The sequence below is a fragment of the Sturnira hondurensis genome, unplaced genomic scaffold (genome assembly GCF_014824575.4).
Source record: "Sturnira hondurensis isolate 20B ecotype Veracruz unplaced genomic scaffold, ASM1482457v3 Scaffold0007865, whole genome shotgun sequence".
Lineage (NCBI taxonomy): Eukaryota > Metazoa > Chordata > Mammalia > Chiroptera > Phyllostomidae > Sturnira > Sturnira hondurensis.
In genome coordinates, this window is record NW_028080496.1 from 2,862,006 (window position 1) to 2,878,694 (window position 16,689).

The following is a 16,689-nucleotide window of genomic DNA, read 5'->3' on the forward strand; positions in this document are numbered from 1 at the left end:
TATATGTGTGCGCACACACACACACACACACACACACACTCACACACCCCAACGCAGAGCCTGCAGCGGTGATGAAGAGGGAGAGGGAAGGAGGCCTCCCCGCTGAACAGCGACAGGCTGCCTCCAGGACGGCAGCCCTCTGGCTTGAAGAAACAGGAGCCAAAAGGCCCATCAAGGGCCACTACCCTCCACGTGTCCACTCTGAGACGGAAGAACTGCAGGGTCGGACTCCTCCTCTCTGAGCCCCCAAAGGGACCCCTCTCCGCTCAGCCAGCGTGGAACCGGCAGGGAACCAGCCCAGACCCTCTCCCTCGCCTGGACTGGGTTCGGACCCACCGGGAAGGCGTCCCCTACTCCTGGCAGGGCGCTGGTGGGGCCGACTCACCACAGCAGCCCAGGTTAAGAAACGCTGCTGCCAGGGTGGGAGGGAGAGAGGCCAGTGTGGCTGCTGTCTCCATGGAGACGGGCCGGAGACTGCCCTGCCCGTCTCCGCCCCAGCCCAGTCTCGCCTGCCCATCCATCCACCACCCACCTTTCCAGTCTATGGAGAGCCAGTTACTTTTTCTTATTCTTATTTTTTTTTAATTTGTCATTGAATTGACCAGGGTGCCATTGGTTAATAAAGTGACAGAAGTCTCGGGTGCACAGTTCCGTGGCCTATCATCTGTGTGCTGCGCTGTGCGTTCCCCACCCCAAGTTCAGTCCGCTTCCACCACCGTTTATCGCCCCTGCAGCCTCTCCTGCCTTGCCCTGTGGAGAGCCGGTTCCCAACCTGGTTTCCTGTGTTCTCTGATCATTCTGCATCACCCTCCCAGCCTCCCCCCTCTCCTAACCAGTCCGCATTTTCTCTTTTCTCCTCCCTACTTGGAAATGGCTTATTTACAGGGTGCTACGGTGGCCCCAGACGACTCTTTCCTGATCCGCTCAGGAAAAAAACTCAGGTAGCCTGAGGGTTATTTTTTTATATGTGTGGAGATGAGGAGGGGGAGAGGGAGTTAGCCAGAACAAGGGACAAGGATGTGGCGGTCAGTCGGAGAGAGCTGGGGCCCCGGCGACGACCCAACAGCCCCGGGGGTCGGGCTGTAGATCTCAGCAGGGGGTCTGCTAAGACCCGAGTCCGCATGAGACCCGAGCAACTGGGGGGAGAAAGGTTTGCTCCTTTGGGTCGGTCGGGGCTTGAAATGGAAACACTCACCGCCATGATGACATTGGAGTATTTGATAAAACGCCCCAAGATTCTGTAACTCAGACTCACGTCAGGTTCTGTGAGTACCTCTCAGAGTTCGTGGCTACAAAGGGCAGAGGACACCAGGGGACAAAGGGGGAGCTGTCCTGAGCCTGCACCTCTCAAGTGGCCCGAGACCCCCACAGCAGGTGCTGCCGCCACGGCACTGAAGCTGCCGCTGGAATGCACAAGCAGCGTGGGAAGTGGAAGAGATGCGGGGTTTGGTCGAAGCTCGGCCACTTGGCGAACGTGTATGGAGCACCTTCTTCCTGCCGGCTCCCGAGAGTGCCAGGTGTCAGGAGTGTGCTCTGAGGTCACAGTCTCCGTGGAGAGGGAGAGCCGTGCAAACGCACTGTGCCGCGGCTTAGAGGGCAAGCGCTCCCCACGCAGACACTGAGCAGGACCCCCTGGAGGGCGAGCCCTCTGAGCTGGGACTTGAGAGATGAGAAGGGGACTTGCGAGATGAGAAGGGGACTTGCGAGATGAGAAGGAATCTGCCCGGCAAAGGAGGAGTGGGCGTCTAGGGCGTACAAAGGCCAAATAAGGAGACCCTCTGCTTTCACGCTCTCCCTCCAACCACTAAGACTACCCCAATGAGGTTTTTCCCTTAAAGGTAAAACCACAAGTAAGAGGAGAACAGGCAAGGAGAGCGACAGCGGAAACGATAGTGAGAGACGGACAAGGACAAACTCCCGGGCAGACCCAAGACAGCCTCACCGTCTGGACCTATGCCGGCAGTGAGGAGAACTGAGAACCCCGCTTCCAGCACCAGAAACCCCCCAAAAGGTGTAAAAACTGCCCACCAGGGGTGTCTGGGACGGGGGGTGAAGGAGGAGGAAAAAGGTGAAAAGGTGCTTAAAAACCAACCAGGTCTCTGGGTGCCCTCACCCGCTTGGCACCACTGGGTGACAACTTCTTCCCCGCCACAGCCAAAGGTGAGGTTTATAACCAGAAAGATAAAACTCCGCCCTGAGGGTAAGCCAGATGAGGGCACGCCTATTCTATAGAACACAGAAAAATGTAATAACCATACACAGACAGTAAGTGTTGTGTGCAGAAAGCCCACTCAACCCTTTAATCTGTGTATTTCCCACAAAGCCTTCACCCTCCAGACAAGCTGCTGGGGGGATGTCCGCTAGGGGGTCGTGAGGTCTGAGAGGAAGGGAGTGCAGAAACACAGGCACCCCTTCTCCACGGCGCCCCCCAGATCACCCTGCGGGGAAGACCCCAGTAGCCAGGCCCCTCCGACTTGCTTAGAACTTCCAATCAGCTTTTTAGTCATTGTCTGTCAGCCATTTCCTGGATCTCTGAGGAAAATTTGTTCATAGAAGATTATGGACCAAAAATAAACAGAAAAAGGTCAATGGTAAAAAACGCGGGTTACCGGAGAGAAGGAAACTTTTTAGAAAATGATCATTACCTACCCTGGCTGGTGTAGCGCAGTGGATTGAGTGCGGGCCTGCGAACCACACGATCGCGGTTCGATTCCCAGTCAGGGCACGTGCCTAAGCTACAGGCCAGTTCCCAGCGCAGGACACACAAGAGGCAACCATACATTGATATTTCTCTCCCTCTCTCCTTCCCTTCCTCTCTAAAGATGAATAAATAAAATCTTAAAAAAAATTATCATTACTCGTCTCAGAGAGTAAACAGGAGATACCACATTGTGAAAAAGAACAGGATACTGTAGGAAAGGATTTAAATAGAGCCCTTAGAAGTTAGAAGTTAGAAGACTTGAAAGATAACAGTGAGGAAATGTCCCAGAAAGCAGAACAGAAAGACAAAAAGATGAAAGGGGAGGAAAGGATCAGAAAGTAAGATGGTAAGTCCTTGGGAGCAGATGCCCACACTGGCAGGAGTTCCAGAAAGAACAGAGAAGACGGGAGGACAAACCAACATCAAAATAATCTCAAATTTCCCAGAACTGAAGGCATTCGGTTTCCAGATTGAAAGTGCCCAAGCACATCCCAGGGTGAAGAGAGACACGTATCAGGACACGCCATTACGAAATAGCAGAGCTCCTTACAGGCTACCCGAGATGGGGGAAATGGTCTCACGCAAAGAATTTGGAACCGAGCATGTTTGGTTCCAAACCAAACTGTTCGGAGCTCCTACTTACTGCTCCAAACAGTGACATTAGGAGCAAGAAGGCATCTCTTCAAAAATTCTGAGGGAAAATTAATATCAACTTCAACTTCTATACCCAGCCAAACTATCACGAGCGAAACAGGGAAAACAACAGCTTCAGACACGAGTTGTCTAACATCTACTTCTCGTATACTCTTCTTAGGAAACTACCAAGCAAAGATGCAAATCAAGAAACAGAGAAATGTGGAATACTAAACACAGAAAATTGATTACAAGAGAGACATTAAGGGAATTCACCAGACGACGGTGAAGGGACATCCTAGGATGACAAGTGCGCACTGGACACAGAGCAACTAAGTTACATTGGAACAGAATGACTCAGAAGAGACAGGCTGAGCATCACAAGGCCCGTTGCTGCTGCACCTCCCTCCAGCTCTGCCGAAATTACTGTTCAATAAAGCGGTGCAGTAAACCAAGAAAAGGGAAGACCTGAGGTCCAGGAAACAGAATCAACCCAGAGGTGAGACCCAGGAGGACAGCTGTGGATCAGGCCTCACGGGCCGCCGGCTCAGCCAAGAGACTAGAAATCTGCAAGAGGAATGTCTCCAAGGAGGTAACTGACAGAGTACCAATGGCGATGACCTAGCAAAAAATGGTATTAAAAAGCAATTGGAGGGTATAAGAAAAATCAGCAATAGATCCCAAGAACTAATTAAATGAAAAACTAGTTAGTACTAAAGTAGTTAGTACTTTCTATAGAGTATTACCTTTGGGGAAAACAGAAGAAATACAATCATGGTATACTACAATGTCAATTATAAATAATATTTCACAGGTATAATAAGGCACACAGCAAATATTGATTTGAGCAAAAATTATGATATCACTATGTGGGGAAAACAAATATGGGCAGCAGAGAAAATTATGATAATTCTTTACCTGCCATAAAAACAAGACTGGATACCATCTAAACTTGAAAACTCAAAAGCTAGCAGTATTGCCCTGGCCAGTGTGACTCAGTCAGTTAGAGCATTGTCCCATACATTCAAAGGTCACAGGTTCAATCCCTGGTCAGACAGTGTATGGGGGTCAATTGACTGATGTTTCTCTCTCACATCAATGTCTGTCTCTCTGTCTGTCTGTCTTGTCTGTCTCTCTTTCTCCCTAATAATCAATGGACATATCCTCAGGTAAAGATATTTTAAAAAAAAGAAGAAGAAGAAGGAAAAGTTAGCAGCATTCACACATCACTCAGTAATATAGAAATGTACACACACCAGAAGCAGCAGCTCAAAGTCGAAAACAGCCACTTCTAGGAAAGGGTGAAGTGCTGTATTTTGATATACACCTTTTCGTATAACCTGGAGTGTTAAATGATGTGCACGTGTTAGTTTTATTTTGGTAAAATAAACGATGAAGGGCTCTCTATGGGGGGAAAACAGCACCTGCGAAAGCACGGAGCTGTGCTGCGGCCACACCTAACCGCCCGCGCCACCGCGGGAAGGCAGGGGACGCGGGCGTGTGCAGGCAGCATCTGAGGCGGTGCAGCCAAAGCGGTCTCTCCTCTGCCCAAGCTGGGTGGGAACTATTCCAGCGCCCTTCTCTGTAAAATCCAACAAATCGTAGCCCTTCGCGGGGTTGTGTAAAATTTCAGCGATGACGGAAACAAGATGGACGTTGCAAAATGTGTTATGCTGCACAAAGGGAAGAGATACCGGCACCTCTCTCTACCTCCTGGAAGGGACAGGGTTCCCAGACTGGAGCCCAGAGCATCCTGGGTTACAGGTGAGACCCACCCAGGGGAACCCAGTCCCAGGGAGGTGGTTTGGCTGGCTGAGGCAGACAAGTCCCCCAGAATCAGGGCGTGCCACAGCTGGAAACTCCCAATGCCCTTGATACAATACATGCGCTTATGGAGGCAACCTTGACCCGGAGCCCTTGAACGGCTGGCTACACAGCTGGCAGGGGCAGGCGTTCATGGGTGGGCCCTGCACGACCTGAAGTGGGTCGGGATGGTGCAGTGGGGGAGTCTGTGGGGAAGCCTGGGGGAGGGGCAATGCCTGGGTCCTGCTTTCCAACCCTCTACCCACCCCTTCCAAGGAGCATCACTCTGCTTCATCGTCTACCAACCCGCTGCTCCAAACCCTGCCACAGAGCTCCGTGAAATGCAAATGATACAGGCTTATTGTCTAACACTCACATGGTCCTCACTGCGCGCCAGGTACTATTCCAAATGCTGTGTGGCTAAAGTGCACTCATTTTCACAATACACCTCTGAAGTTCATGCTACGATCATCCCTACTGTGCAGATGAGGCTCTGAGAGGTTATTTGACCTACTCCGTGCCACGTAACAGAAAGGGGGACAGGCCAGCACTCCCAGCCAGGTGGTCGGTCTCCAGGGCCTGCCGTCAGAATCACTGTCCATCACTGTCTCCAGGCCTGAGACTCCCACGCCTCAGACGACTCAACTCATAAAACAGGGAGGTCTGGGGAGAAGGCTTCAAAGATGTCTTTCAGCTGAATGGCTCCTTGTTTTGGGACTCAGAGTCACCAGCCATGTGCGTGTGCCTGCGGGTGAGGGTCCCTAACTGAAGGCGGGTTTGGAAGAGGAGCAGGGTGGTGCGTCCGGCTCCAGAACTGGAGGCAGACGGGGGCCGCAGCCCACACAGGGAGGGAGAGAAAACCAAGATGGCGGTGTGCGTGTACAGCCCATCCCCTCCCCGCCCCGGCTCCACGGCGCCCTCGGGCCCTGCTCTGTGGACGGAACAGAGAGACGGCCGAGTTACCTGTGATGACGCAGGTGAACCTGACGTCGCTGTTCTCGGACACGGCCTGGGACTTGAGCGTGGTCTCGAACAGTGGCTGGGTCTCTTCTGTTAGCTGAGCGATGATGGAGCAGAAGGTGCTCCTAGGAAAGGCAGAGAACTATTCAGAGCAGCCTCCCCCCGCCGTTCACCAGAGCCTGGCACGTCCAAGGCAGCTTCAGTCTTACCGTGTCCGTCTGTCATGCCGGGGCCATGGCCAGCACCTAATCAAGTCTTTCTTCAAGGAAGCCTAGGCCTCTCGGCCAGGTATTGGCAGCCAAGGCACCGAGGTGCCGAATGGAACCCGGACCCAGACCCATCACAATAGGAAGGCTGCTGACCACCGGCCAGACTACTGAGTGTGCCAGACGGCAGCCTGGCGTCCCAACCCCATTCTCATTAGGGGCCTTGCTTCCCCCTCCCCCTTCTACCTGGGAAGCTCGTGCGTGGAGAGACCCAGCCTCAGGGAGGAAGACCCCTGCCACAGCAGAGCCACCACGAGGGCCAAAGAGGGGAAGACCCTCAAGAACGCACAGGTCCTAGGAGCCTGGGAGCCTATCCTACAGCTTGGGCTCGGGAACAGAAAAGACCCTGCGTTTGTAAACACAGACCCATAGCAGACAGAGAATAAGTCAGCCAGTGCCAGGCGTCCAGACTCCAGTGCCCAGGGGTATTAGAAAAGAAAGACTCACATGAATTCTGACCCTAGAAGGGGCTCTGCTGTGGACAGCCAGCCACGGCCCCCTGCTCCGCCCCCAGAGACCACATGCTGCAGGGGACACATGGCTGGCAGGACTGCCAAACTACAAAGGGGACGCCTAGTTCCCTGGGACGGTCCACCTCCTGGAATTCAGAGGCATTTGCAGGCACACTGAGCCCAGCACAGGCACATCGACACTGCCCAGCATGTACAGTCCTCTCCTTCCTGGGCACGGGAAGCGCAGCGCCGTGCCAAACCTCCTCGTGGGCCAGCAGAGACTCGGTGCGTCCCCAGGCGTGAAGCGTGACCACACAGCCAGGTTGTTCGGTGCAGAAGCCGTGCCCCGCCCTCCCCTCTCCCAATCCACACGCCCCGTCGTGAGCAGGAGGGGCCACTGCGACGAGAAAGACAAGTCACTCAAAGCTGCCTTTCTCTGTGCCCCGGAGGAGGGGGCGGTCACCCCCAGGCCCTGGGTGTCTCCCCACGACCTCCTCACCAGGAGTGGGCAGACTGGGAGTCTGTGGGATGGACAGACAGAAACTGTAGCTCTACACCTTCCAATTCAACTTGTCATTTGCCATGCATGTCATTCTGGGCTGAGAAGGGTGTGGCCGTGGCTTCTGAGTGGGAATGCCGACGTCTGTGCCTTCGAGGAGGGCAAAGACCACCTGACCTAGACCGGGGGCCCTGGCCTCTCCCATGACCGAACATTGGAGTGAGGGGTGCAGTTAGACTTCCCGGACGCTCCCCGAGACACCTGCACCCACAGCCCATCTGTCCGCACACATCCTTTCCTTTCCCTTTAATCCACTCAGAAACAGAGGGGCCTTCAGGACCGGACCGTCCACCCCTGGCACTCAGGAAATATAACCTCCGAAAACATCCCTTGCTGCTCTCACACCGACAGCAACCCCTGACTTCAGGGAATACTCACGCCCAACCCACCGCTTCCAGAGCAGACGGCCACGCCAAAAGCAATCACACTTCTATGACTTTGCAACTAATCCGAGACATTCCTAATTACGACCTCCTCCGTGCTTAGCAGGAATCCTACCTTCCTCACGAACATGAGCCTGGATCTAATATTCAGCTTAGGCTCTCAGGGATTAAGCTGCTTGAGCAAGTCTAAGAAGATAATTTCCACTACTGGGTGAAGGGGAAAACAGGGAAATCAGGTTTTCGAGGCGATTTGCAGGGACGAGCGCCCGGGCTAGGTGGCCGATTGATCGCATCGCCCGTTTTGCATGGGAGAGAATGCTTCTCACATTGCATCCCAAGCCGTATCAGGCAAGAGAGTTCACATTGGAAAAACATAGTAACCGAAAGGCAGGCCTGAATGGGAGCCCTCCGGGAGGAGTGGGCCTGGGGTGCCTGCCCGGAGACAGTAGCTGCATACACTGTTATGTTCCACTGAGTGTCACATGCTTCCTGTCCCCATCCTCCAGACCACGGGGACATGGGGCGGGGTAGGTGTGCTGCTCGCTTCCAGCCCCCAGGAAAGCCAGGAAGTCCACACACCTGCAAATGGTCTCTTCCCAGCCCGACACCTCCAAGTCCTTCCTACGCTGTGACCACACGAGGCGATCACAGCCCGGTCATGTATTCGCCAGAGAACACCAGGGTCATCGGTTTACGTGATGTTCGAACGAACCCAGACTTGCCCTGCGGGTTGGTTATTTCGCCTTGCTTTCAAGGAACTTCCAAGATCATCTCTTTCAGCGCCGGCTGCGTTCTGCTCTGAACTCGTTGCAATAGACTTTCTCCCCTCTGCACCCAGGTTCCTCACCCTTCTCCCCATCACAGGAAACCTACGTGGCAGGGGCTCCTCACTGTGCAGACATCACCAGCTGCTGAAACCGGTTAGCTACTTAGAAATCGTTCTCTGCGTAAAGAAACTGCAGCCAACGCTCCCCGAATCTACCAGTCTGAGATGAGGACCAAACAGGAACCACCCCCGACTTGGACTGTAACGGTCAGTTCAGCCAGCGACAGAGAGCTGTCCCCAGCGTGGGAAGCAAGAGGACAACGGTCCTTCCCTGGGCAAACCCCATCTGTGGCCTGCGCAGGCCCTGCCGCGGCTCTGCGGTGGGTTCAGAGAACAAGCTCTTGCAGGAAGACAGCAATGCAGTGTCTGTGCCCGGACCTCACAGAGCTCGCAGTCTGCAGGGCTGGAGAGGAGTCGGAGGAAAGGGGAATTCAGAGTGCGAGGTGGTCGGAGAGCACAAGGGACTGAAGAAAAAAAGTTAAGGCCAGAGTCCTGATTAGAAGACAGGCGGTAAGGTGTCAGCCCCAGATATGTGGTGACAAGAACCACGAAGACCTAGGATACCGAAGTGGGTCTCCTGGTCTGGTCCCACTGTGCCGCTCCCAGAGACCTGGTGCAGGCGTCTCAGGGCCCTTGCCGATTTCTGGGCCCCCGCACCCCTTTCAAGTGGCCCATGCAAGCATCAAACGTGGCCCCTGTGAGACCCATGCTCACGTGAGTGCCTCTCACCCCCTCCGCCACCCGCCCTCCCGCCCGCCCCTCACCCCATGCAGCCTGGTTAGGGCACAAGCAGTCACCCAAAGGCCCCTCGGCGTCCATGCCCGAGAGAAAACAGTCAGAGAAATGTAATGCAATATGCATTTACCTTCCAGAGCTGGGGTGAGACAGCCGGCTGCTGGATAAGCTAAGCAAAAACAGCAAATGGAATCATTAGGCCAAAAAAGCAAGGAGGAGGAGGAGGAGGCGGCGGCGGCGAAATCAACAATGGTCTGTACAGTATTAACCGGCCATCGTCTGGGGCCCAGAGGCCTTTCTATTAAAAGGGACCAGCTGTCCTAGCTGGCCTGCTCCGGTTAGCAAGTGGCCTCCCCACTGCACGCCCGTCTGTCCGAGACGGAGAGTTTGTTAAACGCAGCAGAGCCCAGGGAAACCGTTAGGCAGAGGGGAGGCTCGTGGGGGCTGCACTTTGAGACCCATGTGTCCTGGGCAGTTCAGTCACTGCCCCTGAGAGCGGGGCACAGAGCTGCCTGGCACGGTTCCTGAGCCTGTAGCACGCCAGCCTGCAGGCGGCTCCTGCTTCGACGCTCAGCCTTTTGGGGGGCAGGGAGCCCCCATTCCTGGAGAAGAAGCCGGGAAGGAGACAGGTGGCTTGGAGAACACCCATTAATGTGTTAAAGTTCGGTTAAAGAGGCCACGCAAGGCACACCGGCTGGGGCAGCGGAGAAGAGGGAGGAAAAACACAAAGCAGTTATTTCAGCAGGAGCTGGGGGGGCACCCGGCTCGGTCAGACCAGCACAAGGCCCGTTAAAGCCTAGAGCCCCGAACATCCCTCCTGCCCGGGGGCAGCTGAGAGTGGACACTAGCTAGGGGCTGGGTAGGCCACCGCAGGGTGAGAGGACCCACCCGGGGCTGCCCCTCAGTGGAGATCCGGCCCACTCGATCTGAACCAACGTTTCACCCCTTCTCCCACCTTCCTAACACAACTGCTTCCCGTGGAATCCAGGCCACCATCTCCCCCAGCTCTCCGGGTGACGGCAGGGGCCGCCCCGTCCATGCCCACTCCTTGCTGCCGTCCCTACCGTGGGGCTAGCTGTCCCTTCCCCGTCAGCAGCCCAGCCAGCTCGATGGCACTCACGGTCTCCACCTCTAACCACGAGACAGCGCCCCCGACAGCCTACCTCTTCCAAACTGAAAGACCAAACTTTGTCCTCTAGCTGAAATCATGGCTTCTGGTCCAGTGGCCGCGTGGACGCCAGCAACACTCACCCCGACTCCGAGGCTCTGAACCTGCCGTTCTGGACCCCTCTCTCCCTCCAACCTGCAGGTGCAGTTGACGAACACTTCTGGGTCCTTCTCTCTCCTTTTCTCTCTACGCCTGCTGTTGTGTTCTCACCTGGACCCCTGTGGCTCCGCGTCGGGTGGCCATCTCAACCCCCTTCTCCTTCACCCCTCATAGCACACCCCTCCTCTGGAAAAAAATGCTCTAGTTCCCCCACCACCACATATGATACTGAGCTTCTACTCCTTCACGGGGCACGTAAGGCCCTCGACCTGTTCTCACTCCCACTAGAACCATGGCTCTCTGCTTCCCAACATGGAACCGCAGCCAGGCGTGTCCCTAACTGGCACGACACGTCTGCCCCTAGCCTCTGAGCCCTCCCTGCTTGGAAAGCCCTTCCTCTTTCCTTCTGCTCACATGAATCCCGACCCACCCGGCCTTCGAATCCAGCTCTTTTTGCAGCCTCGACAGCCCCCAGCACCGTGCCAGGTGTAGGGTGGGCCTTCGACCACTGTTTCGGGGGCAGAATGAAGAGACGGAAAGAGCGAAGAGGAGTGAGGGGAGGAAATGCATCTTCCAAACAGCAAGGGTCCCGCTGCCTCCCCCGCCCCGCCCCGCCTCCCCACCCCCAAAGAACGGCTGCCCTGAAAAAGAAAAAAGCAAGAATGCAGCTGCCTTTGCTCAGAGCTTTAAAAATCCTCCGAGGCAGCATGGGAGGCACCTCCCGCGGTTCCAAGGCACTGGCCCACTGCATCCTTTCCTGACCATGAACTTCCTCTGCCTTTCTCCTCAGAATCCAGAGATTTCTCCTCTGTGGGGTCTGGATTTCTTCCCTGGGAAGTAGAGGGAGAGAATCAGCTGACTCAGAGAGGAAAACGACAGGTCCGCAGCTTCCACCTGCAAGTGTGCAAGGCACTGGACCTGGGCCGTGACTCCTGTACAGCCGGGGGGCTGGAGAGAGAACGGTGTCCAGTGTCCGGGCTTTTCCTGAACAGCCTGGAGCCCTGGCCCTCCCCATTGGGCCTGGTTTCAAAGCCCCCCTGCCTTCCTCCCTCCATCGCTGCTGCCTCCAAGAAAGGCCCTGCTTCTCTCTCCTATGTGTCCCACTGCTAGTGACAACGGCCAGACAGGGGAGGCAACACTCAGGTAAGTCCCTGTGATAAGTTTGAGACAAGTGTGGGGTTTCCCCCTACCAGGCAGTCAGCTCCACCACGGACTGGATGGAATAAATGGCCAAATCTTGTTTTGTTGTTGTTGTTGTTGTTGTTGTTTTCATAGAGCCGGGAGCTGGGAGCAAGGGGCATTCTTTCCTGGCAGCCAGGGGCCTTGTCCAGTCTGACTCAGTCATTAACACAAGCCCTCAGTCCTGCCCAAGACACGTGACACCATTTGACGAGTTTTATGCAGAAACAGGTTCCGGTTACATTTGAACTTTTCCGACTCCAAGGTCAACAGAACTCAGCCAATTCACGAGGAAGTGCCTGGGACTTTTCCTAAATGTCCTTGCTGCCTATTTTTGGGCTGTTTCAGGGACCGAGGACAAGAGGCGTCCAGACAGCCTCTCCAAGTGGCTGTTTTCTGCTCTACGACAAGCCAAGTTCTGGGGCTGTGACACGGCCACTATCCCGGTAGCCGACCGTCACAGTTTCCTTTGGAAAATATGCTGGGGGGCTGGAGGGGGAACGAGCTGCCCGGAGGGGTCAGGAAGTGCCCGTCTCCGTGGCAACGCGCGTGTCCCCGTGCGTCTGCGTGGCTCTGAGTGCCCGTCTGCTTCTCTGCTCCCTATCTGTGCGCCTCTATATTGGGGACAACCCAGGCCCCCAAACAAAGCCCCCACGGCTCTGGAACTCTTGGAGGAAGGAGGAAAGGGCACCTCAGTTCAGCCCCTCCCTTGGCAGCCTGCCCCCCCCCCCGCCCCGCCCCCAGCAAACTGGGCAGGGCGATTGGCTCTCTGAGAGCCACACACTGGGAATCTTCAGACAGGGCCAGCCAGCACCCCATCCCACCCTGTCTCCCCTTCCCCCAACCCGCCGCCACAAAGATCCCAGGGAGACCAGAGTCCTGGGCCCAGCAGAACCTCCCTGGAATAGGTTCGGTTCCTCCCGGTGACCCCTGCCCCAGCTAGGAGCCCCCACTCCCCCTGCGCCCCCCAGGCTCCCTGTCCCCCGTTGCCCCCCACCTGGCGTAGCTCTCCCCTCCCTTCCAGCCCGGAGGAATTTCAGGCTCTCTGGCTTCCTTATCGCTCGCTGTGGCATCCGAGGCCCGAGAGTAGCCAGCGCAGGCAGCCGAGGGGCCCTGGCCCCGGGGCGCGGCGGGAGCGATAAGGAACCCTTCTGGCCCCTCTGGAATCGCCCCCATGGAGGCCCCTTCTCCTCTTGGGCAACCTCGAGTAGCCCAAGGCCTGAGGCCCACAAGCCGTGAGGGACTGTGAGGGACTGCGAGGGACTGGAAAGGACGTGAAGGCCAGGGCGGGCCTCCGCAGGCTGGGCTGGGAGGGTGCCCCACCCCGCCCCAGGCCTGGCTGCGGCCCGGTTCTCCAGCCCCCGCCGACCCCCAGGGTGCCACTCACCTGGTCTCCGGCCTCACGTTGAGCAGGTAGCTGCGGCTGGTGGGGCTGGGGGTCCACACGGGCCCGTCGTCCTCGCGGGAGCCCCGGGCCCCGACCCGTCCCCCCGCACCCCAGGTTCCGCTGGGGACCCTCCTTGAGCCCATGCTGCCACCCAGCCCACCTTGCCAGCAGCTCGGCCCTGGCCCCGCGCACCCTCCTGCCTGTGCGCCGCTCCCGCCTGCAGCTGACTCGCGCCCCTATTTATAGCCCGGGCGGCTGTCACCTGCTGCTGTCCCTCCCTCGCTGGCCTGTGGGCCGGAGGCCTGAGACGCCTGCGGGGGGCGCCGGGCCCTGCCTGAGGGGCCTAACAGGCGGCCCTGTTAGCCGGGGGGCGCTGCTTCAGCACCCTGGCGGTGCTCGCCTTCCTGCTCTGCTCCCAGGCCACTTGGCAGATGTGGAGGCCGAGGCTGTGGGCCCTAGTGAAGCAGAAGGTGCCCAAGTCCCCAGGAGCTGCGTGGGGGGTGCAAGGCGAGGCCCTGTGAGACCCAAGGCCTGGGAGAGCCAGGAGGGACAGGACATGGCTTGCAGTGCCCACGGCCCACTGCCAGGCAGCAGCCCGGACTGACCCTCCACTAGCCGGGGCCTGTGGGCCCTGCGCTTGGACAAAACCCGCACACCTGTGGGTGACCTCAGTCGCCGGGGAGGCCACAAGTCGTCCGGGTTTGTGTCTGCCCTCCGTTATCTAGCAGAGACAGATGGGGGCTCCACAAACACTTCTGGAATAACTGAACCTCCTTTTCACCGCTTCAGCCTCCGCTTCCCAGCACCCGAGGGGAAAGGAGGCTGAGCCCTGGAGCCCAAAAAACCATCGTTTGCCAGTTTCTGAGACAAGGGGCCAAGCTGTCTCTCCACAACTTTCCCACCCTTTCCCGACCCTCACCTCCCCAGTCCCCATTTAAAAATCTTATTCAAAGCCCTCCCCAGAACCAGTCTAGGGTAGAAATAAGAAGTCTTCCTAGGCAAAGAGCTGCCTAGAAGGCAGAACCCACCGTCCTCAGATCCCCAAACTGTTCAGCCCTGTCTCTCTATGCACGAGTCTTAAGGCAAAACTCCGAGCAAATTGGTCTAAAGACTGGAAAACCCCAGAGGAAAATAGTAAGTGTACGCAGTGGGCTCTGGGCTGTCCCCAAAGGGGGAGGCCTGGAAACGGAGGAGCTTGACAGTGAGGCGAGAGTCAGGTGGAAACAATGAGCATCTTCATCCTTCTCTTCAAACACTAAAGGCAAAGTCAATGATCCCCCCATTTTCCGAGAGAAGAGAGCAAAGGCTATGGAATTAAGTCTCAGATGTAGCCGCTTTTAGACTCTATTGTATAGATACAATACATGCCCAACACCAGATGAGATGGTGCTGCTGATCCCGCCCCCAAGCTCGTCCCTCGGGTGCTTTCTAGCATGGGGGGGGGGCGCTTTTCCCAGTTAGAACGGACTGAAATGGCTTTATCGTGGCCTTTCCTCCCGTTTGCTTCCTCCCGTCCACGCAGTCCACATTTGTTGATCTGTTCGTATCCACTCACTAAAAACGAAACTTGCAAATAATAACGTGTTTCCAAAAACAGAGCGCCGTGAAGGGCTGCGTGGCACACTGAGCTGGCTCAGGAACGCATCGGGACCTAGGTCCCTGCCGAAGACAGACCCGGAAGCATTGGAAGATGTTCAGGAATCATGAAGTAAACAGAGTTCAAACTTGGAAAAGGCTTGACAAAAGCCCAAAGAAATAGGCGCTCGTGAGAAGAGCCAGAGCTCTATCTGAAAAAGCATCAATCTCATGCAAATGGAAATATAAATAAATGCAAATAAAAGGGATACCGGCTTGGGGAGAAGGGGCAGAGTAGGAGGGGTCTTTTCCATTTTTTTGATATCTCGAAGCCAATACATAAATAAGATAAATAAAAAAAAGGAAGTTCAGTAAGAGTTCTTGCCTTTGACAAGGTGTCCCCTATTTTGACGTAAACATACACAAGAACTGTAAGATAAAATCTAGCCAGGCTCAAGATCCCCAGAGATTTATGTGCCCCCCCCCCCGCCCTTGACAGATACAAGGACCAGGGCCAAGAGAGATCAAGTGACTTAGTTACAGAGCCCAGACTGGAACCTCATGTCTGATTTCGTCATTCGATCACACTGCCAGTGAGTTCGGTCAGGAGAAACAGGGATCAATACCAATGAAACATGTCTGCAGAAGTGAAAAGCTCTATGCTCTCTTCCTGGCTGGTGTAGCTCAGTGGATTGAGTGCTGGCCTGCAAACCAAAGGGTTGCTGGTTCGATTCCCAGTCAGGGCACATGCCTGGCTTGCGGGCCAGGTGCCCAGTAGGGGACGTGTGAGAGGCAACCACACACTGGTGTTTCTCTTCCTCCCTCCCTCCCTTCCCCTCTCTCTAAAAATAAATAAATAAAATCTTAAAAAAAAAAAAAAAGCTCTGCACCATTCCCTGCAGTGGCGAAGTGGGCCATTCCCATGTAAACGGAAACGTAAATTATGCTGGTTTGGAGATGATTACAATGATTGAAAATGATGATTAGAAGACTGTGGAGAAACACAAAAATGTCCAAGACACGATGTCAAGTAGGAAGGTACAGGGCACAAAACCCCGGGGCGGGGCTGCGAATGGAACTCCTTCACGCAGGAGTGAACCCCTGCTCTGCCCCTCACTCACTCTACGGCATTAGGGAAATGACTCAACCCCTCTGAATCTGCGAAGGAGTAATAATAGTATCTGTCTCATAGGCTTATTATGAGGCAAACTAAGAGAATGAATGTGAGAAGAATGTCTGTCATCTACACATGTTCAGTGTTAACCACCGTCATACCATACATAAATGTAAGCTATAAATTGATCAAGGATGGAACAGTGATACGCAGAAATGAACCGCAAAGATAAGACAGGATTATAAATAGGCATTTAAAAAAATTTTTTTTTCTCTAACAATTCTATATCTTTACCAATAGGGAAAAAGTAATTTTAAATAGGGCCCCCACAGAAATCCTGTACTTGGGACCTGGGCTCCCTGCTCCCAATTCCTAGGGCTCCTGTCAAGTGATAGAAAAGGTGAGCAGTGACCTGCGCCCCTTAGAGAAAATCGGGGACGGGGGGGCGGGGGGGCACGTTCTAGCATCTAGAAGATCCTGAGAAAATCTGATTCTTCCACTCACACATTCATTCACTCATTTGCTCAAACACTCTGCGAACTACCGCTGAATATTCCCAAGGGACTGTGCCCGGGACTTTTAAAGAACGAGACCGGCCCCTGTTTGAATTTGGAACAACCTCCATTAAACAAGCGAAAAAAGCAAGCTTCAGAACACTGTGTATATAGAATGCTATCATTTGTATTAAAAATAGATATATAAATATACATATTTATAAACTTGTAAATGCATAGAATTGCTCAGAAACGATACACAAGATAGAGATAACAGCAATCAACTCTGGGGAGGGGATGGGGAACGGGAGGCCGACCTCCATTAGAGGGAGATTTTAATTTTGTTTATTATATA

General features: G+C 55.0%; 1 protein-coding gene across 2 annotated transcripts in view; it reads right to left on the bottom strand.

Moving 5' to 3' along the window:
* The window catches only part of ALPK3 (alpha kinase 3), a 36,304-nt gene extending 22,946 nt beyond the window's left edge, over positions 1-13,358 (bottom strand). The window contains exons 1-3 of one of the 2 annotated variants that reach the window (XM_037053544.1): positions 13,152-13,358; positions 9,449-9,487; positions 6,101-6,222 (exon numbers count right to left, since the gene is read on the bottom strand). In XM_037053544.1, the coding sequence (XP_036909439.1) occupies positions 6,101-6,222; positions 9,449-9,487; positions 13,152-13,294 (304 nt within the window). In that variant the 5' untranslated portion in view covers positions 13,295-13,358. The remainder of the gene's footprint in view (positions 1-6,100; positions 6,223-9,448; positions 9,488-13,151) is intronic. The other variant, XM_037053545.1, reaches the window with a different exon arrangement.
* Positions 13,359-16,689: the final 3,331 nt, after the last annotated feature.